This window comes from Chelmon rostratus, chromosome 21, assembly GCF_017976325.1.
Source record: "Chelmon rostratus isolate fCheRos1 chromosome 21, fCheRos1.pri, whole genome shotgun sequence".
NCBI lineage: Eukaryota > Metazoa > Chordata > Actinopteri > Chaetodontiformes > Chaetodontidae > Chelmon > Chelmon rostratus.
In genome coordinates, this window is record NC_055678.1 from 2,394,706 (window position 1) to 2,422,125 (window position 27,420).

Sequence of the window (27,420 nt, forward strand, 5' to 3'; positions counted from 1 at the left end):
AGGATAAAGCAGCGTAAAAGGTTATCACATCTGACCTGGTGAGTCAGTCTAAGCGACATGAGCTGCCATCAGGGGGCAGCAAAACACCAAAACAAGCAGACAGATATACATTATCTACCATTTTAAGCTTTTAAGACTGTTAGAGCTAACTTATTAGCAAACTTCCTGGTTAAATATCCAGAAGAAACAGAGTAGAATTCAAATTAATTGGGAGTCATGTTTCCCACCTGATGAATGTTATATATTATAAATACTGACTCTCCTTTTAGCTGCTGGTCTCTAACGTCTGAGGAAAATAGGTTTTTAGCTGCTCGGTGCTTAACTTTGTCTGCTGTCTGCTGTTTGCTGTTGTTAGGTGCTGTAGAGTGGGTTTATCAAAGCATTTTCTCTTAATCGAGTGGCCCAGACTAAGCCCGACAAAACATGTAAAATAAAACCAAAAGAATTAGTTAAAAGAGGCTAAAAAGATGCAAGATTGGTGATAATTTTCCATCTATCAGCACTATGAGTGAGCTTTTCACATTCCACTAAGCTACATGCTATAAAAAAGTGATTTAAATACTAAATGAAGCTAAACTAAATGAATGAAACCATTTGAAAACACCGTCTCTGCCACTCACCTGATCGAACAGGTAGACGGTGACATCGTCGAAGAACGACACCGTCTTCTTCTTGCGTTCGAGCTCCTCCTCCAGGTTCTCCACCGTGAGCAGGGTCGGCATCTTCAGCAGGCTGCGCAGTTTGTGGGCTTCGCTGTCATCACTCACCACGATGGGCACCGGGTGGCACTCGTCCTCGCTCTCCTCTCCTGCGCTCTGCTCCTGCACGCTATAGCTTCGCAGCTCCTCGTCTGACTCGTCGCTGTCATCGGTGTCGCCGTCCTCCTCGTCCGCCTCCTCCCCGTCCCCTGGAGACCCTCGGCCCTCTGCTGCGGGGAGCGGAGGGGGAGCGGTGGATGGAGGTGGAGGAGAGGAGGAAGAAAAACGTCGGGTGCTTGCCGTATGCTGCAAGGCCACCTCATCTTTGGGTAAAGTGTGCTGGATTTCACCGGATGTCGCCAACGGCTCATTTTGAATCGTCTTGATCGCCGGCTCTTCTGTTCTTTCTAAATCTTGAGCAGAATTTTTCAGGTCCTCTGCGTCCTCCTCCTCTACCTTGATGTTGGAGATACAGTCTCCATTCAGGGCACCAAGGGCTTCTTCCATGGCCCCCACCACCTCTGCTGCCCAGTCTCCCAGGGATGAGCTCTCTTCCTGAGATGGCCATTCGTCCATTCCAGCCTCTGCTAATGAGGCAGTGTCAGAGGGCTCCAGAGGGAGGCCCAGTACCTCATCCTGCCCACACTCTTCTGTCAAATATGCCTCCATCTCTTGTGGAGAAGAGGAGTCTGTTCCTTCAGTCACTCTGTGTTTCAGTTCAAGCTTTATGTCTTTGTTGGCTACAGCATCCTTCAGTTCTTCCTCCTCTTCATTCTTCCTTTTCTCACCCTTCTTTTCTCCCATGTGCTCTTCCTTTTCACCATTTTCCTCATCTCTTACTCTCTCTGATACTTCATCCCCTTCATCCCTGGACTGCCTTTCATTCTCATAGTCTGAGAAGTAGGCAGAGTCTCTGTATGGTGTCTTATCGCTCAGCGGTAAAAGGATGTGGTCGCCTGTTTCTGATGCTCCTAAGGCCAAATCTTCATCCAGTGGCGGTTCACCTTCTGTGGGCACCGCTTTCGCCTCGACCCCCTGCTCCTCAGGCACCGTGTCCTCTTCCAGGCTTGTATCAACGGTAGGCTTTCCCAGAGGTTGTTCGCGGGGTTCATGAGGCTCTTTGGGTACAAACTCAGGGCTCTCATTGTTTTCTGTGTCATAGCCACTGTCCATAGCTTTAGGTGAGCTGGAGGGGTGGGAGGACGCAGGGCTGAAGCCTTCACAAGACCCGGCTGCAGATGGCAGATCCATGGAATCCATGGAATCAGGAGTTCCTACCTGCTTCTGCAGCGACTTGAAGGCAGGGGAAGCGTTCAGCTCACTGGACTCGTCGGCGAAGATTCCTGAGGTAACATCAGTGATATCGTCTGTGATGTCTTCGTCCTCATCATCGTCGCTGCAGTCGAGGATGTCAGCAAGGCTTACGGCGGAGCCTCCTTGGTCAACACCGCTATCGCCGGTATGACTCAGCTCCGACTGCGGATCTGAGATGGCCACCATCACATGCATGTTGTCAGCAGGGGGTGGAGTGCTTTTAGACATCGTCGGGGTCACCTCTTCTATTTTAGGCTCTGTCGGTTTTTGCATGATTGGATTTTCTTTGATTACCTCCTCCCGCTTCTCTTTAAATAGTGTTTCATCAAATGCAAGGTCAACATACTGCTCCCTACTGTCCTCAGGCTTTATCAAGGCAGGTTTGGCCACAATGGGACCCCCGGGAGCTGGTGATAGATTGATCATCTCATCGTTGCTTTGGATGTCAATCTTATCATTGATGTAGTTGCTGTGACTGTAGCTGTGACTGTAGCTGTTGTTTCTGACTAGCAAGCCTGTAAGGGGGTCAACAAAGTGCGAGTGGCAGCACTCTCCAGATGCTGGCACCTGAGTCTCGCCCTCATGGCACAAGTAGATGTAGGCATTGCAGTTGTCCGAGGGCACCATTGGGTGATGTTTGCTCAGACTAAGGCAGGCACTGTTGTCTTTGGCCTGGTGGGGCTCAAGATAGTCAATGGGTTTGGGTAGAGAGTGGAAGGCCAGGCTATGCTCCTCCGGCCAGGAGTCTTCAATGTCTGTACTTGGCATTGTGTAGTGGAAATCCACGTAAGCATCCTGTCTGCAGCTATGACTCGCTCGTCTGTGGTGACCCACGCTGCTATGGCTGTGTTTTGAAGGCCAAGTGTTGCAGGTGTGTCTCTCAACAAATATGTCCTCTTCTTCCTCCTCTGAATCGCTGTCTCTGTGCCCGATGAAGAGCGCCCCCTCTGTCTCCATGTTAATGCTGACAGAGTGGCTGTTGTGCCTGGTGTGGCTGGGCATAGTCTTCCTCAGGGAGCCCATCATGTCGTAGTAGCCCCCTGTCACGTTCTTTCCTATAATGGAGGTCTGACTTGTGTCCAGGTAAGCGTCTCTGTAAGCCTGTTGAGGTGGACTCGTTACAGAGGGGGATATACCCAGTGGGTTCTCCAACTCACCCAAAGCCTGACGCAGGCTCCTAGACCCCCAGCTTTCCTGATGATGCTCACTGGAGAGATCGCCTCCAATCAAATAGTGATCAATTCCTAAAGGGGGCGAGTGCTCATAGTAGTAACCCCCATCTCTGTCTTTATAGGACACATAGTGACTGGACTCCCAGGGTCGGAGGGGGCTGCTGTCCGACACTTGCCCTAAAAGGGGCTCCATTGTCAGGGAGATTGCAGGACTTGAGTCATTGGAGTCGTACACATCTGACTTGTGGATGTCTGCTGACCAATAGGGAGCCATGTTCTTAGCCTGTGACGGGCAGGCCATGCACTCGCCTGAGTCAGCGCTGCCAGTCAGAAAGCTCCCACTGCTGCCCTGGTAGTCTGGGCTGTAGGAGCACATGGTATACTCCGGATCGATGTTACAGTCTACGGGCTCTTCAATGCGGATGTAGTATTCACTGCTTACTGAGGGGCTATGGGCACTGAGGACAGGAAGTATGCCTGGAGCGTGTAGGTGTTTTGCTTGGTAGTAAGACGGAGAAACACCATGGCTGAGGCTCTCCATGGGGCAGCCTCCCACGATTCCTCCAGGTGGGTAAAATGCTTCCTGACAGTGATGGTTGACCTGACCCATGGTGCTAGAGGGGTCTGGGCTTCTATAGGACTGGTCCGCCCTGGCTTGCTCCCACTTGTACTCAAAGTTCAGGCCGTGGCTGGTCTCAGTGACTGTCAATATATCATCCCCCGACTCTGAGTGGTAGCCATCACCAGCTGAGAACTGCTCAAGGAGAGGGAAAGAGGAGGAGGTTGATGAGGGGTGGTCTCGTGACATTGCAGAGGCACCGCGGTGACTGTTGAATCCAGTATTCGGACGCAGAGAGTTCCATCGCCTCTCAAAGTCCTCCTCCGCCTCGCTGGCCCCCTTAGCACACAGATAGCTGAGCAGCAAGTGGACCTCCTCTGCATTGGGTCTCTGATCAGGCTGGAGCCAGCAGAACTGCATCACCTCATACCTGAGGGCCCCAAACAGAAAAACAGAGTCATATACACAAGATCTGAAAGAGAGAATTTCACCAAATAAACCCAATACAGAGAAGCAAAACCAGTAAGATTAACATAAATGCAGTCTTGTCTCACCAGCGCTCAGCGAGGGGCACTTTGAGCAGCGGTTTGGGCAGTCGCAGCTGCTGCTCCCTCACAGCGTAGGTCAGTACTTGTCTGTCAGAGTAATGTCTGTAGGGCTGGTTTCCCAGCTCGAACAGCTCCCAGATAGTCACACCCAGAGACCTGAGACACCAGGTAACATGAACATCGTGTTGATGAAACATTCTTGAACCTTCCTCTATCTCGTTCTTCTTGTTTTTTTGTCTTGCTGTAGCTGTTGAACTAACTGGAACATGGTATCAATGAATTATTAATAACATCTTTGTACAAGGTCTCTGTTTCTTTCATTTTTCCAACCTCAATCCAAATTTTAACAAAATTCAACATAAATAACAGAAAACTAACAACTTGTTATACTATATCTGAAGGCAGTGGATATAATAAAGTAGATAAAGTCTCTCCTTTTCTGAACAAAAACAGGTAATCAATATTTGCTTGGCTTTTATCCTCTAACACCAAAGCCTAGAACTATAAAATGAAAAATAATTCACTTTGTATATCTTAGATTATTGTTTTTAAGAACAGATGTGCATGCATCTTTGTGTGAGCTGAACCTACCACATGTTGCTCTGTTGGGTCTGGTCAGCCACCAGCAGGTTTCCATGCACCTCATCCACCAGCTCCGGAGCGATCCAACGCAGCGGCACAAACACCTGATCTGAGGTTATGTAGTAATCATCCTGGTAGGAGGGAAGGGGAGAGTTTTAAGGCGGACAGTGAGGACATCAGTGAATCATACTTTCAATTCAATATTCTTAAACAAGTGAAACGAGCTCTGGGGAGTGAAATAATCTGTGAAATCTTGAAGCTCACTTGGGTGGAGTAAATGCTAGATCTTTATATAGATGCATAGCACCTGAGGGACAGTAACTCATTAACAAGCTTCTTTCATTAAGTCATTCATGCACTCATCCACTCAGCGTTTGCATATTGATAGTATTGACTGTACTAGGATCAGCTGCTTCTATGTGCCTGTATCTACTTCTTTCTCCATTTCGGACAAACACTGTGAACTAATCAAGTCATTTACTTGAAAGTAATACTGCTTATATTTGCATATATTACAGTGTGCATTGTCTTTCCAGAGAAACAGACCTTGTACTTTGTGTGGGACAGACCATAATCTCCAATCTTCACTGAGACATTAGCAGACAACAAGCAGTTCCTCAAAGCCAGGTCGCTGGAGAAAAATGGGGTGGTGGAGGAGGAAAACAGCTGTTATAGCTCTTCATTATTCATAAACATACAAAACAAGACCAGAACATTCCAAGAGGGTCAAACTACATAAAATATTTAGAAGCCCTGCATGCAGAAACACCGGCTGATTGCAAGATGAAATAATGTTTTAAAATTGGCCTAGTTCAACAATGCTGCCTCTGAAAACACACATCAACATCGACTCCTGTCACTGGAAAAGGTGGTGCAGACTGAGTGGATGTTTGAGTTGTTCTGGAGATGAGGGGTCACCGCCTGCAACAAAATCACTGATGCTGGAGTCTGTAAGGAGCACTCAGGCAGCACCAGGATATTGTTCCAGGAAGCAACCGAGAAGAAAAAGGCAGATTTTACTGACCATAACGAGACACTGACTGGGCCAGGTGTTGTAATTTTGACATGTGTGTTGCTTTTAATAGCAGGAATTGCTCGCTACCTGTGTGTGAAGTTGTGTTTGTGCAGGTGTAAGAGTCCTGAGGCGATGTCACAAGCCATGCGTTGAAGAATCAAGGGCTCTGGGGTCATGGTTTCTGCAGTCCTGCAGCTTCGGAGGTAACCCTTCACATCCCCCTGGACGCAGCAGAGAGAAATAAAAGATCTGTATGTCACAACCTCTGACCACTGGGGGGCAGTCTCGTCATTGTACTGTGCTGTGGGACATATTTCTTGTTCACTCATGTAAATCTGGCTCCTGGAATCCTGCATGAAGTGCACCAGATGAATCAATAAACTCGGTGTCTCCAGCTTTATATGTACAATTGAAATGTTTTGGATGAACAGACCAATCCGGAATTAAAGTTGTTTTTGGACTACAATTGTCTCTTTGACAGACGTTCCTCCTCAGGTATATCTGCACATTTTCTGTCTTCACTGGTTAAGTACTTCTGCTCTTAAACCCCATATTTACATTCAAAAATGGAATCAGCATCACCAGTTTACTTCACCTACTCTGTGGAGTGAGGAGGCAGGAAGCCAGCTCTTAGATGTTTGATTACTTTAATATCACCACAGATACGAGTGTTAAATCTACAATCTACAATCCTGTGGAGGTGATGGTGGACTTTAGGCTGCAGTTTGAGCGGTGTAGCGTGAGTTGTGGGTAATTTTGGGCTCTCCTGCCAAATATTTACAGCAGCTGCCAAGAATGTTTTTATTACCAGATGTAATTAACAAAAAAAATCTACACTACATATTACAGGAAGCTTCCAATCCATTTAATGTACTGAATGAGTTACAGGATATACTGCTTTGAATTTAAAGGTCAAAAACCTTGACGGGAGCTTCTCATACTGTAGATCTTTCCAATACACCTCATGCATCAAATGTGCCACTGCCTAATATAAAAACACTCAGTGGCAAAGGCACATTTACACCACAGTGATTTAATTCTAATATTAAGATCCTTCAATGAAATGACAGGTTTCCAACAGGGGACCCAGCAGGGTGGTGGCAGCACTCCTTCAGATTAATCTACTTGGCACTCTGTGTGTTTTAACTTCAGATGTTTCTTAATCTCTTTTACACATACTGTAAGCCGTTCTCCTCACACCTGACCTGTGGGTTTGGATACTCACCAGTGGACAAAACTCCATCACCAGCAGGTAGGGAGTGACCTCAGTGCACTGGGCCAAACACTGCACCAGAGCATGGTGCTGGAGGGCGCTAGAGAGCAGAGGAGGAGGGGAAGAGCGTGAGATCACAGCACAACATAGACGTTCTATGACATCAAAACATGCTTAAAACACCCACGTTTACATAGTAATTAGGAAAATCAGACAGTATATTGCAAGCTTTTGTGAAAATTACTCAATTGTTATACAGAAATTCTAAAGATATATTAAACAATGCATCTAAGAATTATTTAACTTATGCACTGAACGGTCATATAAAAAGTTATAATTAAAAAAAAATCTGTATAAAATTTCTTCTACACATAAGATCGTAAAACAGAATGTGATAACCTGCTAATCCTGTCTGACATAAACTCAACTGAAAACAGCATAAAGTCATTATATTTAATGCTCCAAAAACACCTGTTTGGAACATGGACAACAACAGGTTGATTGGTAACAGGTGATAGCATCATGGTTGGGTATGAAAGTGGCATCGTGGAAACTTTGTGAACACATGACTGGATAAAGGAGATTACTCCACAAACTCAAGAACACTTCAGAAGATTGATTCTGGTTTCATTTATGCTTCACACTTTTTGGAATCTGGGTAGTGGCCGTAAAATATACTGAACTAAGTAAAAGTGCTCGTTTTGAAGGCCCCTTCCTTTGTTTTATATGAATGGAAATCCCCAAACTGGAGATACTGAAACAATGAAACCTCAGAAAAAATGACTTCAAAATGAAAACACAGAGGACTGAAGAGGAAGAAAAGAATATTTTGAGCTTATTTCAAGTTTTGAATGTAAAATGTGAATCTGCAGAGTCAGCAGTAACTCAGAAACTCTCCCAGAATGGCTCAAGTACAGTTTCATGACCTCAAGATGGATGGAACGGAACTTCAGTAAATGTATGAGTGATCACAGACAGACAGACAGACAGACAGACAGACAGAAGAACTCCAGCAGGTGACACAGGTAAATGTACCGGTAAGGCTGTGCTTCCTCCAGGAAGTGCATCTGGTCCTGCACGCTGGCGCTGGCTTTGAGTTCCTTCACTACCACTTGGGTGGTATTCAGGCCTGTGTTGACCTCCCCGAGCAGAACCTGAAACAGTACAGACAGAGACATATATGCACGGGGAAGACGGATGGACAGACAGACAGACATTCAAGCCAAAACAAACCCATTAAGCATGGAGCGGGAGAGACAGACAGACAAAGAGACAGAAAGAAGTCATGCAGGAGTTCAGCGAAGAGAATTCAAAGACGGTGAAGGGACAGAAAAATGCAGACAAACACACACACACACACACAGATGGACATACCCAGTCAAGGTACACAAGGATGGAGAGGACGGATGTATTTTCATGAATGAACAGTATGAGTTGGAAAAGGAGGAGAAACAGACAAAGAAACAGAGAGAATGACAACAACATGTTATCTGGTTGTAAAAACACTCCACATGGCTCAGCCTTTACTGTGACATTTTTACCAGCGTGAAATTTGTTCTCAAGGGCTACGTCTATCGCTTCTGGGACAAGCGGACATCAAAGGCAGGGGGAGCAGGTCGGCATTACACACTCAGACATTACAGGTAACTCAGCATGCCGGCCATTTTTAACCAACACGATTCTAAACGCGGCTGGGATCACAGCAAAGACTAACAACCGTGATGTGAGACTCACTGCTGCTGCAGCTACCTGGCAGGTGGCTGCAGGGACAGACTGTCAAAGCCACCAGCAGGATGTTACGAGGACTGAAATGTCAGAAGTGGGCTTACCTTCCCGAACCAGCCATTCCCGATCTCTTTCAGGTAGAGGAGACTGTGGCGGCCCAGATCTGTGGACTTCAGGAGTTGGACTAGAGGAAAAGAGGAACAGGTGGTGTTAGAGTGATGGATAATCCTCCACCATCAGACTCTTGATGATGATATTGGTCTTTACAAAGCCAGCGGTTTGGCACGTTTAGCCATTCATCACTTTACGCTTCAGGACAGCTTACTATTTTGCAAACCATAATAATGTGTTTCAGAACATATTTGTTCCGTCAGTCCAGGAAGCCACTGCTTCATCTCCACGTGACATGAAATTATACGATAATAGCAAACTTAAATCGGTCTCACTGAACATCACGTCTGCATTCAGTTTGATCAAAGCTGCAGTATGATAGTGACGTAGTCCCAAACAGGCTTTTCAAATAATCCCAGATTTAGGATGCATTACCACACAACAATAATTCAACACTGACAAATATTAATGCAGGATTGATTGTTCACTCTGATGGATTACACTGCTGAAGCAAGCTCAAGCTATTAGCAATGCTAATTGAGTTTCATACCATATGAAAATGACTGGAAACAAATGGCTGCTTGGAACAAAGAGCACAATATATCAAGAAATGTTTAAAAAATCTATAACTGTGTGACGTACATTTGGAATTACTCAGCAAGAACGTCAAGTATGCAGGACTCAGCTGGTACTGATGTGCTCCCATAAGCAGTTTTAATTTAAATACAGAAGATCATCTGCTGCAGAAAACTAGTTAACAAAACCAGCACTGAAAACTAAATCTCTAATCTTTAGAAAAGAGGTTTGAGAAACGTAAGACATCCACAAGTTTTTCACCGAAAAGCTTCAGTCACATTTGTTTTCCTTCCACATCCTTTCAGGGTCGGTTCGTCCCCTGCCAAACAGTCTCCTCTGCTTTTTAGAGACGAGGGTGGCACGCAGGCACTGAAGAGGAGGCCAACCTTCATCAAGGTTAGCAGTGTTTTCATTAGCGTCAGACGAAACAACCATCAGAAGGTGAACGTGAATTAAAAGACACGTCAGACACGTGTCCTGCAGTCGGAACAAAGACAGCTCTGAATGCTAACATGCTTCTTTACCAACAGATTTCACTTTAAATTGCTGAATAGAAATATTATAAATATTATAAATAATATAAATATTAGCTGATTTGTTGGAAAAACCGACACAGTAAGTCTTCACTCATAAAGAGGTGAACCATAAAACACACGGCAAAACACGGCAGAACGCACCATTTCCAGGTTCTCAAGTGGCCACTGCAGAATCCATCGCCTGTCCAATCGATCCTTCTTAACCCTTCCTGAGATGAACTGTCCGAACGTGCCAGTGGACGTTGCCCATCGTCCCTGAGTAAACAACGTAACTCCACTCTTAAGCTGCACTCTGTATTGATCCGACTCTGGCATCGGCCTGTCTGATTGTCCTCTGACCCTCTGGTGCATCTCTGTCTGATCCCCTGATGACCTCAGTCCTTCCTGCTCGCTGAACACGCCTGACCGACCCGTCCCAGCTCAGCCACATGAAACGGGACTGACGGCGCCCCCCCTCTGCCCCTCCATCTCTCACCCCTCAGCATCTATCCCTTCCTTTCTCTCCGGGTCTCCCACGATGACACTTAGATTCTGGGCGTAGATGCAGACAGGAGGGTCTTTGTGGTGCTGTCGTCCCCCTCCAGACTGCCACACAGTCCAGTCACTGTGTGGAGGCCATATTGGACGCCCCTGTCTCTTTCTACAGACTGGTCATTCCTTGCACCCACTCACACTCTCCGGACCAAGGCAGAATGACCCCCATTGTCTGGCTGCTAAGGGCAGCATGGCACCAGTTAGGACCAGTTAGTATGTACACACTGGGGCTATTATTCACCAGCTCCATGACACAGGAATGGACTGATAACAGTGGCAAGCAGCGGGTCCCACCTACGCCATCATGTTAACCTCAAATATTCATAATGCTGATCCAACAATGAGTTGAAGATGATAAATGCTGCAGGAAAAGTCAATTCTCAAAGAATCTTTGCTTTTGTTTTCCCTTTTTTTTTTGTTTTTAGGATTTCTTAACATTATAATACAGGATGTTTTCAACATTTTAACGATACTTTCATGAATTACTCAACTTCCACTCATGAAAGCAGTCTCCAGCATGTATCTCATGTCTGTCACTGTGTATGTGTCTATTAGAAGCGCAGCACTGGCAGAAGCTTTCTGCTTTTCATTTTGCTTTGTTCCCTTTTTTTAAACAACCACTGCAACAAACTGAAAATATCTGGATTACCACGGTAACTTCTCGGATCTCTTTACAGTGAATACACTAACTCAATTTCCATTTGACAGCACCGTCTGGTCTTTTCTAAGCTGTGAGCTGCTGAGCATCTCTTTCTGAATGCGTCTAGCTTAATCGCTACAGTATCCAGGAAGTCTTTAGCGAGATGCACAGCGGCTAAATCATTCAGAACCTAATGGAATTCCCATTATGCTCTTCCAGTCCAATGCATCCCAGTCGGAGCTCTGCGGAGGTGCTGAGCCCTGGCGCTGTCTTTGGACAGTCAATTGAATTCACTTACGATGTTTGTCCATTGTTGTTTTGCAGCTCAAGTAGAAATGGCTGCATGGTGAGGATGTAGAGGCTGATGCATGTGAGTGATAGTGTGATGTTATTCAGCTGATTTCATGCATGCGTGTGCTCTGAGCATGAAAACTGGACTTGTTTTTGCTCAGATGTGGCTCTTTGTGTGTGTTTCCACATGTGTGTAGCCACTCACATGTCTCCTCTGTGTGGGTGTGAGCTCCATTAGTTTTTGCAGTGCAGCCTGCAGCACAGAACAGCTGCATTAGGGCGGGTCCTGAGGGCCGGGCCACAGACCGAGCCAAGCTCTTACAGTACTGGTGTCTCATTAGGAACTCCACCTATCCACATAGTCTTTTGACAGCCCCAGCGCTCAGCAGGATGACAGAGGAGATGGGAACACTGGCTGAAAGAAACCAAACTTTCTCATAAGTACTTCAGCTCCACATCTGGCTCAGCGCTCAGAAACCTTTAAAGGTTCGAAACCTGAGACCTGCACCCACACTGAGTCTGCTTGAAAACAACCTCAAGACTATATATAACTATATATTCATTTTCTTTGCCTCTCTGTTGCTGTAGTGTCTGTGCTCTGTACTTCCTTTCAGTCTGAAGCTGAAAGTTTAGCTTTTTAGTTTAATATTTTATCACCCTGCAGTGGCTTTCTACAAATAAACTTCAACTTCAGCTACGATAGTCAAGACGAAATACAGCTAAATGGCAAATAATAAGACAACTTATGAGAAAGTATAAGAAAGGAAATGTGTTATCTCGGTACAGTAGATGGATCCGTTTCAGCCATTCCAGTTTTCATTAAAAACAAAAATCTGCTTCCCCTGATGATGTCACTGGGCGAGGCAGTCCTGAAGGTGCAGTAATGAATCCCTGACCTCTGCTATTACTCATATGGTTTCTATTATTCACAGAAGACAAAGCATATGTTAAAGGGCCAGTTTACCCAAATCACAGAACATAGCAAGAGAATAGTTTGTTGTCAAGTCATGCAGATATCTGTGGTTTCATGTGCTCATTTTACGTTAAGATATCTGCCTCTGAAACTTCTCTGAACAGGAACTTTGTTTTTTTCAGAGCGTTGAGCAACACAAATGAAATTGCATAAGCATGAATCCTTTAATTAATCCTCGTATTGATCTAATTTTGTTATCTCAAAGCCAAACGGATCTGCGTGGTTCAATACTGCTAAAAAAAACATAAAAAATTACTTCGACTTGAGCTTTGATGAAGACTGATCACTGGGTTAAGTGCGTGGGGTGATCCATTAAGTGCTACCACACTCCAGCGTCATAAGTTTATCAGGCAGCATTGGCCCATTAACACACAACAAGCGCCATTGTCACACAGCAGCAGAAGGACAGAAAGCGACAGAGGGAAAGAGGAATATTCTCACTGGGGTTTTGTGCTCCCACATGCCTGACATTCCAACAAGCAGCAGTGTAGGCTGGCCGCCTGGACGTTATTATGCAACAGGCAGATGTTTGTGGGAGAGAGTGAACGTTAAAGAGCACAGAGTTCATTCTGTGGGGACCTGCAGCGAGGGATTGTGGGATAGGTGGAGGCCCAGCTGACTGAGGCCAGCATCAGGGCGGTGTTCACTCCGGGGACAAACTTTGACTGACGCCAGATAACGCCACGGCTCTCCCTGCTCTTACATCGCTCTCACACCCTTGAAATGTTCTTGCATTTGTAAAACTCTGGCACTTTTACAAAGCCGTTGCAAGGCTTGCATCAGTTTGCAGCAAATGACTGAAGGCCTAAATTGCAAAGCACTGACAAACCATCAAAAGTGATATCATGATTGGATATTCTTTGACCACCCATTCATCTTGTACAGTATTTTATCCCGTCAACAGCACGAAAACTTGAACGTTTTTTTAAACATGCTGTGGGGATTTCAAAGATTTACAGAGTGAAAAAAAAAGGAAAATGGAATTGAAGGACTGAGTTTAACCTCTTGATCACTCAATTTTCCATTTAGATATCCCTGTATGATTCTTTAAAACTCAGGCAAATGTGGAAATATTCTCACTGTGTGAATCATTTTGTTTTTATTTCCAAACTTCAACCTGATTTCCTCCGTTTGGAAACTTTGACATATGAAATTTCACATTTCTGTGGGTTTATAACTTGCTTGGCCGCACAACACGGGTCCGTTTACAGCAGATGGATCCACCGTTGGAGTCGAGCTCAGTGGGTTAAAGTGAACTGAAGAAAAGTGACTCACCTGATCGAGCAGGTTGCTTTGCGACTGGCAGCGACACCTCGGTGAGAGGCAGGATGTAGACGTCCGGGCTGCCCTGGGAGGCCGGCGAGGCCAAGGTGGACATATCTGCATGGTACTCCTCCCCATCCACATTCTTGAATTCCTAGAAAACAAATAAATGAGGTCAAAGGTCATGCATAGGGACATTACATTCCACCGGGCTGGGTAACTTGCAAGGTGCGAGGAAATGAAGATGCAAAATTGGACAGAAACCTCACAAGCGTGCCCTCGCCTGCCTTTAGGAGCACTGCAGATCATTTGAAGGATGCATATCTACTCATGCAGTATGTAGGATATGAGTGCATCTGTATACATAAGTAAAAAGTGTTACGTAAAAACACAATCCAAATATTGACGATGCTTTGGCTCGACCACTGAAGCAGCACAGAGATAAACTGAGGCAAGCTGTTCTGGCCCCGTTCAGTGTTTCTCTGAGCTGTTTGTGAGTCTGGTTGCTACATCGCTGCGTAAACAAAGTCAGTCGGATTTATCCAAAGATTATTTGTACTTTGATTACATGTATCTCAATCCTCAACTCCACAATTAAGCCTGATGATTTTAGTACCGAGATGCTTTCTGGAAACGTGCAGAGCCTGGAGAGAGGAGCTTCTGTGACTCACTCTGCAATATATCTTCAAATATTTTAATATCGACGGTGAGATTATCCACAAAATAGAGAGAAGGGGGAAAAAGGCTTTTCATTTGATTTCCTGCACTTCTATAAGCTGCCATCTGATCCAGCTCTCAGCTTCTCAGGCTCCGAATGGCAGCAAGCAGGAGACTGATGAGTGAGTCTTCACATCTCCGAGTGGCAAAGAGAGATTAGAGCTGGCACGAGAGATCTCGAGGGCCTGATCACACCGCTGGCAACAGAGATGTTCGAATACGTATTAACCATCATTTTCTGCTTGAAAGAAACTGTGGATAAAGGAGACGAGCATCTGTTTTCAGAGCAACTGCTTCAAAATTAATTACAAAGATGAAATCCAACTTAAAGTAACAGAGAAGCGAAGAGGTGACATTTCTCCGTGTGAAGGAAGCTGGATGAGTGGTTGAGTCACGGATGCTGACGATCTGGCACCTGGTCTACATTCTCAGAGTCCCGCCATCACACGCTGCACGTTTTTACTGGCTGGGGGCTGCAAACCCACCGCCCAAAGTTTGACGGCAGACATATACGTGTATTTTATTTCTTTTCTTGCTCTATTTACTTTTCATTTGAAGGCTCGACACAGTGTGCTGAGCATCTTTCATGAAGTGACAAACTATTGCTTTTGCTTGTTATTGCTGGTGGAATGAGATTTATTCATTTCCATGTGATTATTTTTTTTTAAACTGTGGTTGCTGTTGTTTAATCATTAGCATTTTGAAAGAAAAAAGCCAAATCATTGTCAGTCACAGTTATGTACGTTTTTGAAAATCCCTTTGAAGCACACTGCAGGTTTGAGTGTTTTTAAGCGTTTTCTGTGTCTGTTCGTTGCTTTGAGGCCTGGGCTGGACGAGCAGTGAGGAGCTCCTGAAAGATTCCTTCTGTCTGCTGAACGAAGAGACATATCACAGGACGGAGCGGAGGACAGAGAGGGGAGGGAGTTGGCTGCATCCACAGACCGGATGTCAGAATAAAAGTCCCTTAGTTGGGAGCTGGAGAGCAGCAGGGTCCCAAAACTGGAAAAATGTGACCTGCTGCAGCCCTCTGCAACACCCACACAAACACACACACACATATATGCACACACATAAACACCTCCATCTCTCACTCCATCCTGTCCCCCAAGAATGCGAGCACACATGCACGCACACACACACACACACACACACACACACACACACACACACACACACACACACACACACACACATCACTCTCTCCGCCTCAGATCCAAATCTTCACACGGCCTTCCTCGCCCTCACATTCAACATGTGGTTTCACTCTGCAAATCCACACACACACACACACACACACACACACACACACACACACACACACACACACGCACACACACACGCACACACACACACACACACACGCACACACGCACACACACACACGCACACACGCACACACACACAGCAGCATTTCTAGAACAACAATATCATCTCTCATTTCACATACATCCTGCAGGAAAAAGCATCAAAACTGAGCCTGCAGATACTGGAATTTCTTCAAAATCATGTCTTTTTAATTTATCAATTACAATTTCCTAGAATGCAAAGTGACGTTTTCTAATTCTTTTGTTGGGCCAACAAACTCAAAGATGTTCCACTGCTTTAAAACGCACAAAAAAGCAGAAAATCATCAACTTTGAGGAGCTGAGACCAGAGAATATTTGGCATTTTTGCTTGATAAGGTTGTTTTTTCAGTTGATCCACTAATCGACACTCGATAAAAAATGCTTAAAAAGAGAAAAACAAAGCAGAGATACGTGATATATAAATAATATGAAGTGATGTCAGAAAACTGCCCAATAAACATCCTAAAATATTTACAGATCAACATTTGCTTTGTCCTTTTAATCCCTGTTTCCATCTTAATACTAAAAAATGAAATGTTTCTGCGACTCCTCAGCATCGCCAGCTAGCTTACCTTTCCTCAGAGTCCACAGGTGAGGATGACATGTCACACGCCCTCAGCTTTGGTTGCAGCATCTCAACCTCTCTCTGGTTTTCTTACACACCCACACCCACACCCACACACACACACATGCTCAGCAGCCCCCCAGGGTTCCCATTTGTGTGATGGGTGCAGAGCGGCGGGAGGATGGTGGTGCCAGGAAGAGCGGCTGCAGGAAAAAGGCATCATCACTCTGCAGAGAGAGTCTGATTGTTGAGTCCAGAGAGGAGGAAGAGGAGGAAGAGGCTTTGTAGCTGACCACTGACTGTCCCCAGGATCTGCTGGGGTTGGAGGGATGGAGGGAGAGAAAACAAGAGGAGGGGAGGTGGAGGAGAGGAAGGAGGAGGAGCACCATCTCCCAGTTCACAGGCGAGACCAAACCTGTAGTCGTCTCGTGGGGGAGAAACTGAGCCCCCTCAAAAATGTGAGGGAGAAAAATACAAGTGGGAGGAGGGCTGAGGGGAGGGGGAGGAGGGGTGGGGGGTAGAGGGGGGTCACATACTATACATGTGACATCACTCGCTCTCTTCCTCCCTTTTTCTCTCACTCCCAAAAGCCAAAGAACATCTGCAGGGCAGTCCCCTTCCCCACTAAAACACGCACGCACACGCACACGCACACGCACGCACACGCACACGCACGCTTTTTAACTCTTTACTTGTGAGGACTGTCCACTGACTTCTGTCAGTCCTGACCTCTGAACCTGACCTTAAACTTCGTGACTACAGGACTTGATCTTAACTTAACTTAAACCCGAGTCTTAACCTTTACACTTAACTCCTCCTCTGACCGTAAACTGACTACAGTTACTTTATTTTATCTCTGTACATTTGTTGGTCAATTTACATTTAAGCTTTACTTTCATTAGATTAGAGCGCCCTTATTGTTATATCTTAAAATATCTTTTCATACTAAAATTAAGGGGGAATAAGAAACCTTAAATCTGAGAATGAGGTTCTTGAACATTATTGCCCCAAATGCTGCTTTTGTGCCTCAGTCCCCTCTGGTTTAAATGAGGATTTAATAAGGGGTGTGTATGGATTACAGGGATGATGAAGGCGTTTTACATTTTACACGTTTCCGCTGATTATTGGGTTTGAAATGTGGCTGAAAATTTCAGTTTGGCTTTTTTTTTTCTCTCTCTTTAAAGGAATAGTTTGACATTTGAGAAATAAACAGTCTCATCCCTTTATACTGTATGAGGCTGCAGCCAGTTAGCTTAGCTTAGCATGAAGACTGGAAACACAGGGAAAGAGCCTGGTTCTGTCGAAAATGAACAAAATCCACAAGACAGCACCTCTAAAGGTCCCTGATAATTAACATATATCTGAATATTTTTAAAATCAGTGATGACGTTCATAATCAATGACAATTTGGGGTTTTACAAGTAACATTTTTTTGCAAAAAAAAGATTTTTCACACAATTTTTTTGTGGCGTAAAGAATTCTAGAATTTTTCAAAGGTCAGAATGTACTTTATTTCTACATTTCCACATAATGTGAGCAATGACAAAGTCTTGAGAAAAGGCTCCAGGCCTCCTGAAAACTTTTAGCATTTTAACCCTGAAACCAAGTCCAAACCACAAACTACAGCAGTGAGGATTGTCGGAGGAAGTTCCTCGTCTTTCCATCACTGTCTGTAAAACACAGAGAGCTTGTCTCTCTCGTCGCCTCTTGAAGTTTTTTTTTCCTGAAATCCCTCTTCCTGCTCTGGGAGAGGCTGTGTCTAATTCCAGATGGGGCCCTGAGGCCGGATGCACTGCGGGCTCATGGGTATGCCCTTCCACACGCCCTCTCACCCTCTCCTCCCCCTCCTCCAACACTGGCCCCTTCCTCAGACACACCCCGACAGGTCCGAGCTGGGTGGTCCGACCCGCCAAAGACACAAACCAGACATGAGGCCCATCCAACGCACTGTATGTCTCTGATAGATGCCTATTCTTTGGAGCCTGACAGCGACTCATGATGTGCACTTCTAAACACATACAGTGGTCAAGAACGAACAGGATGTTATGTAATGTTGCTACAGACACTTCAGTAATCAGTGTAGTCCTGTGTTTCTTGAGACCGAGAGGCCGAGGCTGCAGAGAGTCCCTGACTCTGTGAGAAAATCATCCGTCAGGCTAAATCATTGCTTCTTTTCACAGTGTCACGGCAGCATAAACGTTTCTGCCATTCCCTCTAAAGACACTTGAATTATGTCAACTGTTTACATAATGAGGCAACATGAATTAATACACGGAAGAATAAATCATGTTCTTTAGACAGTTTCAAGTGTTGCACAGAAACATGAATCACAGTGGGGGCTTTCAAAACGTACGATGTATGATAGCAGATCTGTAGATTATTTGATAAAATATTTCATTTGGTCTCATAAGTTTGCAGAGCCAAAGGTCACTTCTTCAGATTTTTAGTTTGCCCAACCGACAAAGGCAAAAAGACGTTCAATCTATATAAACTATATAAAGCAGAGAAAAGTTAAAAATCTTCATGTTAAGAAAGATAGAAGCAGAATGTTTGAGCAGCACGACTCTCTGAATGGCATCATTCACAGTGAGTGACATCAAGAACTACTGATGCATTTCTTTCTGGTACTGACCTTCATGGCCTCCAGAGGATGAACTGTAATGTGATCAATTCATATTTCATCTCATGGAATCATTGGGTCAATATTTTAATCTGCCTAATAATAACTGACTAACAAGCGAGTCTTACTCTCCATCTTTCCTATGTGACGCGCTCAGTTAGTACATGTGATTTCATTTTGAGCTGCAATTCCTGTATGAAAGGTGTTGCCTTTATTGCTAATCAGCTAATGTTAACATGCTAACATGCTAATCTAATTGGCGTACACGACACCTGCTTAACATCAGTATGTTTGTCCTTGATGAGAGGATCCCCATTTTTTGCATCCCGAGTACGAGCACAAGCACTGGGTGCGATGTGACGCACATTTCTGCCGACCGGCGGGGTTGGCGATGCAGATCTGTGTGACGCATGCAAGCTTCACAGCATCCCTCAGTTTCAGCCTGTTGGACAGCTGCTGATTATAAGAAAAGCAGCAACGTGGCATCGAGAGGCGGGAAGAAAAGAGCCGCCAGCCGACGTGGATGTAAATTAAAAAAAAAAACATCTATTTTGCAAATGTTTTGTAAAGAGGGAAATGATCTCAAGACATAGAATAAGATTTAGTGAGGAACACTGAATGTAAAGAGAAAACATTTAAACATGAAGGCAGCAGCAGGAAGACGCCGCGCTCATTTATGTCCACGTACATACACACCTACTGAACTAGAGTCACACAGACACTTTTTTCAGTCATATGCACAATCCCACCATTCCTCCAATGCACACACACACACACACACACACACACACACACACACACACACACACACACACACACACACACACACACACACACACACAAAGACAAACACCATCTTCCTTGCTGCCTGTCCTATTTTCTCCGGTGCCGTGACCCATTTCAGCGCACCGCACAGAAAAGGGGTCTAAATCAACGACACAAGACGGTCCTGCAAAGCTGCAGGCCTCCGCCGCTCCAGAAACACAGTCTCTTCCACCTTTGTCTGATATTCGATCTACTGGCTGGAGACCTTGTGCACTGAATATAATGGACATCTAACTTAGAGGCAGCGAGGAACGTTTTGTGTTTAGTCCATTTGCAATAACGCTCACGGGGGGGGAAGGCAGTTAGAGTGCACATCTCTATGCAAGACTCCATAAAAACTTCATATGATTTAATGAGTGTGTGTGTGGGGGGTCGCAGAGTGTGTCAGCTTGTCTTCATGCCTCATATCCTTTTATGTTTCATGTGGAAGCTGATGAGAAATGGTGTTCTGCCGCTCAAAGCGGACGCCCACCTTGAAGCCGATTTTGCCCTTCTTGCAGCAGAGGCAGGCCAGCATGAGGAAGACGAAGGTGAAGAGGCCCGAGAAGGAGATGGCTACCACAGCCAGGGACGACGACCAGGACAGCTCACTCAGCGGAGCGCCATCTGCAGGACGCCACAAGAGTTACAGACAGACAGAATATTAGCTGAGGCCTAAGACTCCAGTATGAGATCATCTGTGTGAACATTAATGTGATCGAATGCGAATTAATGCGTGTTTGACATGTGAGAGAAATCAGATTACAACAATAAAAAAAGGAGGAATCTCATTTATCATCATTTCTAACATATTACACAGCAGCTCACGAACTGACTGCTCTCCCAGCAGATAATATTTCCATTTAGAGACACTGACATGTTTGATTTGAAGCTTTTCATCATGTTTTTGCTCAAAATGAAATGTTCTGAAACATCAGAGCCCTGTAGGATTCATCCAGCACACAACAACAACAACAACAACAACAACAACATTACACCTCTGCTCAGAAAAACAGGCTGAAAACGCATGTGTTGATTTGTCACCTTCACCTGGCAACAGACACAAATCTTTCACACGACTGTAAAACAGCACCGTGAAAGTGATTTTCATGGAAACAATTTAGTTCACTTTAATGTGTTTTACTCAAATAAAAGGGACAAATTGAGAATTCAGGGGGCAGGAAGATATTTTTCATGTGTCACTGCTGCAAACGACAAAGCACAACCCCTTGAGATAAACATGACAGACGTGTTTGCAGTCAATATGAACTCAGAATGTATCTTGTTGAGTGTTTTTCTTATCATTTTTTCTCTGTTTATGCTTTTACTCAGATTTGATTATTTTAAAATTATGATATTATTGGGAAAGCCAGGTACTGTATAGCACATTTGCATACAGAATACATGTCTTCCACTGGGTCAAACCTCTCTTATATAATACACATTTGGGTTCAGAGTAGTTTCATTTGAAGGAATCTCACATATCAACTCCAGCAGACTCCTCAGACTCTCACAGTAAGTGATCTTTTGGACAAATAAACATCAAGCAAATAACAAGTATAACTTTTTGTAAGCATTTTTTATTTCATTGCTCAGTAACAGTAGAGACAGAATACAAACAGGAAACACAGGGAGAAAGCAAAGAGGTTGACCATGCAACCATGAAATGTCCCCAGCCGGAGTCGAACCCTGGACGCTGTGATTCTCTTAGACCACTCGGCCACAGGAACGCTGCATTAAATACTAAACTCTGCAAAATGCAACCCCCTGTAACTGAGAGCTGGGTAATGAAATACAACACCCTGAAGGCACCACATGTGCTGAGGAATATGATAAACACCTCCCACGTGCCATAAATGCATCGTTTTTGAAATGTGATTTATCTGCAAAACAAGAAATTTGGTGATTTAATTAAACATGAGATGCAATTCTAATAATGATAAAATATTAATGCTGTTTACTTACAATATTTACACAGTCTCGCTCTGCATCTGGAGCCCAGCAGTGCAGATTTCTGTGTTGAGTTATTTTCCTCAGGCATAATTTCTCTCTCGCTCCCCTGCTCAGAGACTCATTCTGGATCAGTAAAGCCAATTTTCAGACTCTGATGGTTTGAATCGTCCTCTCTGTGTGCTGCGTGCATGCTGTCCACTCTTCTAAATAATATCTTGTTCCCAACTTTGGGGGTATTTTTGAGCAGAGGATGATTTATATTTCTCATTCTGCGACGGCTTCTGAAATGCAACGGTTACCACGGAAACAGATTGGACGGACAGCCATGCAGGATTGCCTTCAGCTGTAAATCTCTCACACCGATTCCTGCCAACAACAGTGCCACCCAGCTCTGCATGCACGTGCACGCGCACACACACGCGCACACACACGCACACACACACACACACACGCACACACATACACACACACACACACACACACACACACACACACACACACACACACACACACACACACACACACACTCAACCGAGCACTGAGAGTCATTTTTGCTGCCAGTTTGTGCTGATCCCCTGAAAGCTTGTGCGACTGGCTCTGAGTGAGTATCGAGCTCTTAGTGTAATTGGACAGAGTGCGAACACTGTTGTTCAGGAGGCCGGCTGGCAGCATGTAGGAAAGAATACGTAAAAAAAAAAAAAAAAAAAAAACATGCAAATTTAACAGTTAAATACAGGATCAGCTGGCAAGATCAGGGTTTTTGGAACATAGAGTCCCGGGGCTAAATAAAACTAGTGGTCCAGCAAAAAGGTTCACAAAAAGTGCTACACGATGCCACATGAAGCCGAGTGGGAGGAAGAGGAGGAAAAAGCCAGCTTGCTAAATCAGTCAATAACCATTTAGTGCTTTGAAATGCAATACAAGAAGATTCAGATTTAATTTCTTTATTTGTCAGGGGGGTAATTACAGAGTAGAGAGACATATTCTGACTCTGTTGTGTTTTATTTAAAACCACTTCACTAACAAATCCCCCAGCAGCACAAGTGGGAGAGGATGACTGGAGGCGCAGCTCGGGATTAATATTTGAGGGACACACTCAGGTCAGTCGAGATGAAAACAGAGCATTTAAGCCCAGCTCAGACATTTGTACATTATTATTATAAGAAGATGCAAATCCTATGACTGCCACAGCCCTGGTCTATAATAACTTCATGTCAGAAATGTCCAGCACAACTGGAACTGAACAACTGAGGGTACAAACATAATTGATCAAACATTGAGATTTCTGATTTACACAATATTAAAAAAATATATAGAGAGAAAAAGACCAAAAGCAGCACTGAATTGATCCCATTAACATGTATTCTGTGAGTATCCAAACCCTCATATGTCGTATTCCTGTGAGCCAATCAACATCTGAAAATCCTCCCACAAAACTATTTACTCCAGCCTGAGTAAAGTTTTAAAAACTACAGTTTCTGTCTGTCTAAGGAAAGAATCCAGCTTTCGCAAAAAAAAAACTTTCAAATATTTATAGCAACCTCTTCAGTCAGATCTAACGGTCTTGAGTCAGAAAACACTGTTGGTTTTGGCATTTTCATGGGATTATCTCAAAACGTACGTATTCTCATACATTATTTACCTTTGTTTCACCTGAAACCCTCCGTCTGCCTCAGCAGGACAGAAAGTGAGTGTACGAGAAAGAATTAATATCTTATCTTATGACTGAGCTTCTTGCAGTGGACTCAGAGAGGTACAATGTGGACAGACGCAGAAAACAGCTTAGTACAGCAGTTAGTAAAGCAGAAGAGATCCTTTAAATACATTGGAGCAGTCATGTGATGCTGCCATACAGGTGTGATTGGGCCATTAGGCAATTGCACAACAGCATCATTATCTAGCAGGTAATAGCACGTCCTTTCTTTGTATCTGGCTGCAATGGTTTGGACACCCCACCCCCACAAACTACCTTGTTGTTGTGCTTTCTTCCCTAGCTGTGTAAAATCAATGCCATTGACTGCTAGTCTTAATGAAATAGAAAGGATTCTCCCTCGTTTTAGCTGTAATGAGCCCAGATCCAAAGAGACAAATGTCTCCCGCTAAAGGTTGTTAGTTCAGAAGGACATGTCCCTCCTGAGAGCTTCATTAAAAACACAAAATACAAGACACTATTTACAGTGAAACGAGAAAGAAGGGGATTGAATTTCTGAGCCGCACATTTTTTGTCTCCTTTTACTACTTGATGCTTGCAGCTCGAGTACCGCACAGCTCTCGGCTCAGAGGTGGTAGCCATTTTTAGCCTCCCGAGGCTGAGGCACATCCTGATGACTAAATGATGAAAAGGGAGCGAGCATGAGGAGATGAGAGGAGAGAAGAAAGGATCAGAGAAAGAAGAAGAGGCTGAAGAGCTGTGCACTCGTCTCCCCCAGGAGAACCTCCGCAGCACTCAACACAGAGACTCAGCAAGCTGAAGAGCAGCAGCTCCGAGTCTAACCGAGGGCAGACAGAACCAGAAACTGCAGCGTTAAGTAAAGACTGAGTCTATGTGACAACCTCACGTGTTTGTTCTGCCTTTACAGAGCTGGCTGAAAAATCACAGCTAGCTGCAGCGTGGATCTGCAAACACTGTCTGCCAGCTTCATCCGGATTTCCAGATTTTAATATACAAACCATCAGCAGTATTATGCGCCACCACAGCCTGTAAAGCTGTTTGAATACCAACTGCCCTGTAGATTTAATAAGACTTCAGCGTGAGTTTAGAAAGATGCACTCAAGAGGAGACGTATGAATAGTTAAATGTTTTGGGAAAATTTGCCTTCTTGCCAAGAGTCAGATGAGAAGATCAATGCCACGGTCACATCTGTGCACTGCATACGGAGCTAGAACCAGCACCCAATTAGCTTAGCTTAGCCTCCACAAGACGTTTAACTTTGGACAGAGCCAGACTCCCTGCTTCCTGCCTTTATGCTAAGCTAAGCTAATTGCCTTTGAGGTTTAAGCTTCATATGTAGCGTACAATTATATAGAGTGGTATCAACCTTGCCTAATTCTCAACAAGGAAGCAAATGAGCACATTTCCTGGAATACTGAACTATAAAGGACCACTACAATGTGCACAGGTCTTTGTTGGTTAAAAACTTTGGACCTGGCCCGAATATCCAGAAAAAACCTCCCCAGAACTGACCGACACATTCATTTTGAATAAAAGAGAGACCAGAGCAGAAAGGAATGCAAGGAAAATGGTGGATCTAAAATAATAGTGCACCTGAGCAGACCCAGACAGGAAGAGGACCAACACTTCTGCTCCACCAATCGATGACCAGCAGCGGTTAAAAAGAATAGCGACACATATCTACAGTATATAAGAACCTGTGTAAAGAAACTAAGTACATTACAATGCATGTTATCAGAAATGATAATGAGCCCACTTGGATCCACTTGGGGATCAGACTTATTGACACAGAGACCTCAGACCTACAGCAAAGGAATAGCTCGCTAGTGGAAGTGCTAGCTCAGTTAGTTGTGTCACTGACAGGATGTGAATCTGCATTTTTTTTTTCCTATTCATGGCAGAGCAAACAATAAGCTGTCTGAACTGAGCTCCAGCAGTACAGTACAGGTGTGAGTCACTGTGGCTCGGCTTGTCAGAGAGACTTCAGTGCAGTTGGCATGTGAGACATTTATATCCGAGCTGACACAATGAGAAGTGTCCAAACTCTTAACCCTCTTAACAAGCTAATGTCCTGGCTATCAGCCTGAATGTGCCATTCCACTGTGTGTGCACTAACTCTGCGGCTGCAAAGTGCATAAAACAATTGCTCTACCAACAAATAAGCGCTTATTTCCACATTGGCTGGTGTGATTGCTTTATATGTGGTGATTCCAGATGTAATTCTGCCATCAGCGATGAGTGTGTGACTATTGTTATGCCTGCTTCGTTCAGATAAGCTGAATGGCCATTACAGAGCGAGTGATGCCCAGTTTTATGCTGCAGCTGTGATCCAGAAGGGGCACAACTCCCTGTCTGAGCAGAGTCAGAGCCAGGATAGTTACAGCTCTGTCCTGGCTGTCTTCCTGTGCCCGCTGCTCATATCCAGCTCAGGGGAATCAGCAGGAAGGGTGTCCAGGGGACTGCTGACACCCCTCAACCATCATCAGCCCTGGTTACTGTCCTCGCAACAGCTAAATTATCTAAAGCTCAGCGAAGAGAAAGGTGAGAGCACCTGGAGGGCTGGAAACCGGCCAGAGCAGAGATGTCACACAGTGATTAAGGACGTAAGAAGCATATATTTAAGATAGCAATTCCAAAACTCTGTCCAAGACATCCACACACACACACACACACACACAAACACACACACACATACACACTAATGTTTAAGACACAAACATGGCAAAGAGAGAATCAGGATACAAAGAACATTTTATGTCAGATGCAAATGTGACCTATAGCATCTTGTAAAGGTCGCCATCCTGCACATATATCAACCCGGGGACAGCTGAGCTCACTCGCACTGCTAGCTTCATCTCGTTTGGCTTGTTCCCTGAAAACGAATCCCTGAACATTATTAAAAACACAGATCATTTCAAACCGCAGGCTGTTTTGCTGGAAACATTAACATTTCGCGTGTATTTTGGAACACGTGCTCAAACTGAAAATCTTTAAGAATCACTGTGAAAATGTCCATGCCATCACTGCCAATTGTATTCACTGTGAGTTTCAGGAGCCCCCCCGCACGCTGCATCAGGACCAGAAGTAACAGTTTCAGCTCTCAGGCTAATGCTGACAGTCAGCTGTCGGAGCGTGAACAGTCAGGTGAGTGATGTGCGACCAACAGACCTTCGACAGCCACTGACAGACAACAAAATAACAGCCTGCCTGAAGTGCTGAGGGATGCTCTACAACCTCACATGTGTGCATGTAAATGCTTCTTCTTCTGTTTCTACAGCAGTGAAAGCTAGTCTGGCCTTTGGAATGAGGATATTTGGTCATTTTTTTTATATATTTAAGGGGTTTTGGGGCCACAATTAAAACCTTAAATCACAATTTTTAATCCATAAAACAACAGGCGTAGAAATAAATGGACAAACCCTGCCACAAGTGCCGATACTGACATTTTAAAACATCTTATCATTCCTGTGCAATAAGCCTAAAAAGCTTCTCCAAGACATACCCAAACTAAATTGAGTAAATTGGAGCGCGTCCATGGTTTTGGTCTCTTTTGAAACGTAACAAATAACAAATAGATAAATAAAACACAATGGGGCCACAGCATGAAGCCGTACCATCGTCCAAGTCCAATAAAAATGGATAGCAATACCACAGAAAATGAATATTTTCCATCTGTCCCTTGAAAAATATATACTTTTTACTACTATTACTGTTTATATCTATACTTATATTTAGGCTATATATCTTTTTATTAAGGCTATTTACTATATTTATCATTTCAAACCCAGTGTAATATCAATATTTGCTCTGAATTCCTTGATTTGGCTTTAAACTACCCACTGAAGCAGCATATCTTCGTTTTCGGAATTTCATTGGCGTACGAAGAGCCAGTCATCTGCAGAACAGAATAAGACACGTCCTTTAAATGCAGACTCTCATTGGCTATTGTCGGCTGTGGAGATGACACGGAAGATCCTAATTGGTCAAGTGAGG

The 27,420-nt window shown here is 44.4% G+C and overlaps 1 protein-coding gene across 1 annotated transcript in view; it reads right to left on the bottom strand.

The window, feature by feature from the left end:
- The window catches only part of aatkb (apoptosis-associated tyrosine kinase b), a 49,265-nt gene that overhangs the window by 3,626 nt on the left and 18,219 nt on the right, over positions 1–27,420 (bottom strand). Inside the window, exons 2-11 of the mRNA XM_041963318.1 lie at positions 20,296–20,429; positions 13,763–13,904; positions 8,931–9,010; positions 8,137–8,255; positions 7,114–7,201; positions 5,976–6,109; positions 5,420–5,504; positions 4,883–5,004; positions 4,298–4,447; positions 621–4,173 (exon numbers count right to left, since the gene is read on the bottom strand). Of these exons, the coding sequence (XP_041819252.1) occupies positions 621–4,173; positions 4,298–4,447; positions 4,883–5,004; positions 5,420–5,504; positions 5,976–6,109; positions 7,114–7,201; positions 8,137–8,255; positions 8,931–9,010; positions 13,763–13,904; positions 20,296–20,429 (4,607 nt within the window). The remainder of the gene's footprint in view (positions 1–620; positions 4,174–4,297; positions 4,448–4,882; positions 5,005–5,419; positions 5,505–5,975; positions 6,110–7,113; positions 7,202–8,136; positions 8,256–8,930; positions 9,011–13,762; positions 13,905–20,295; positions 20,430–27,420) is intronic.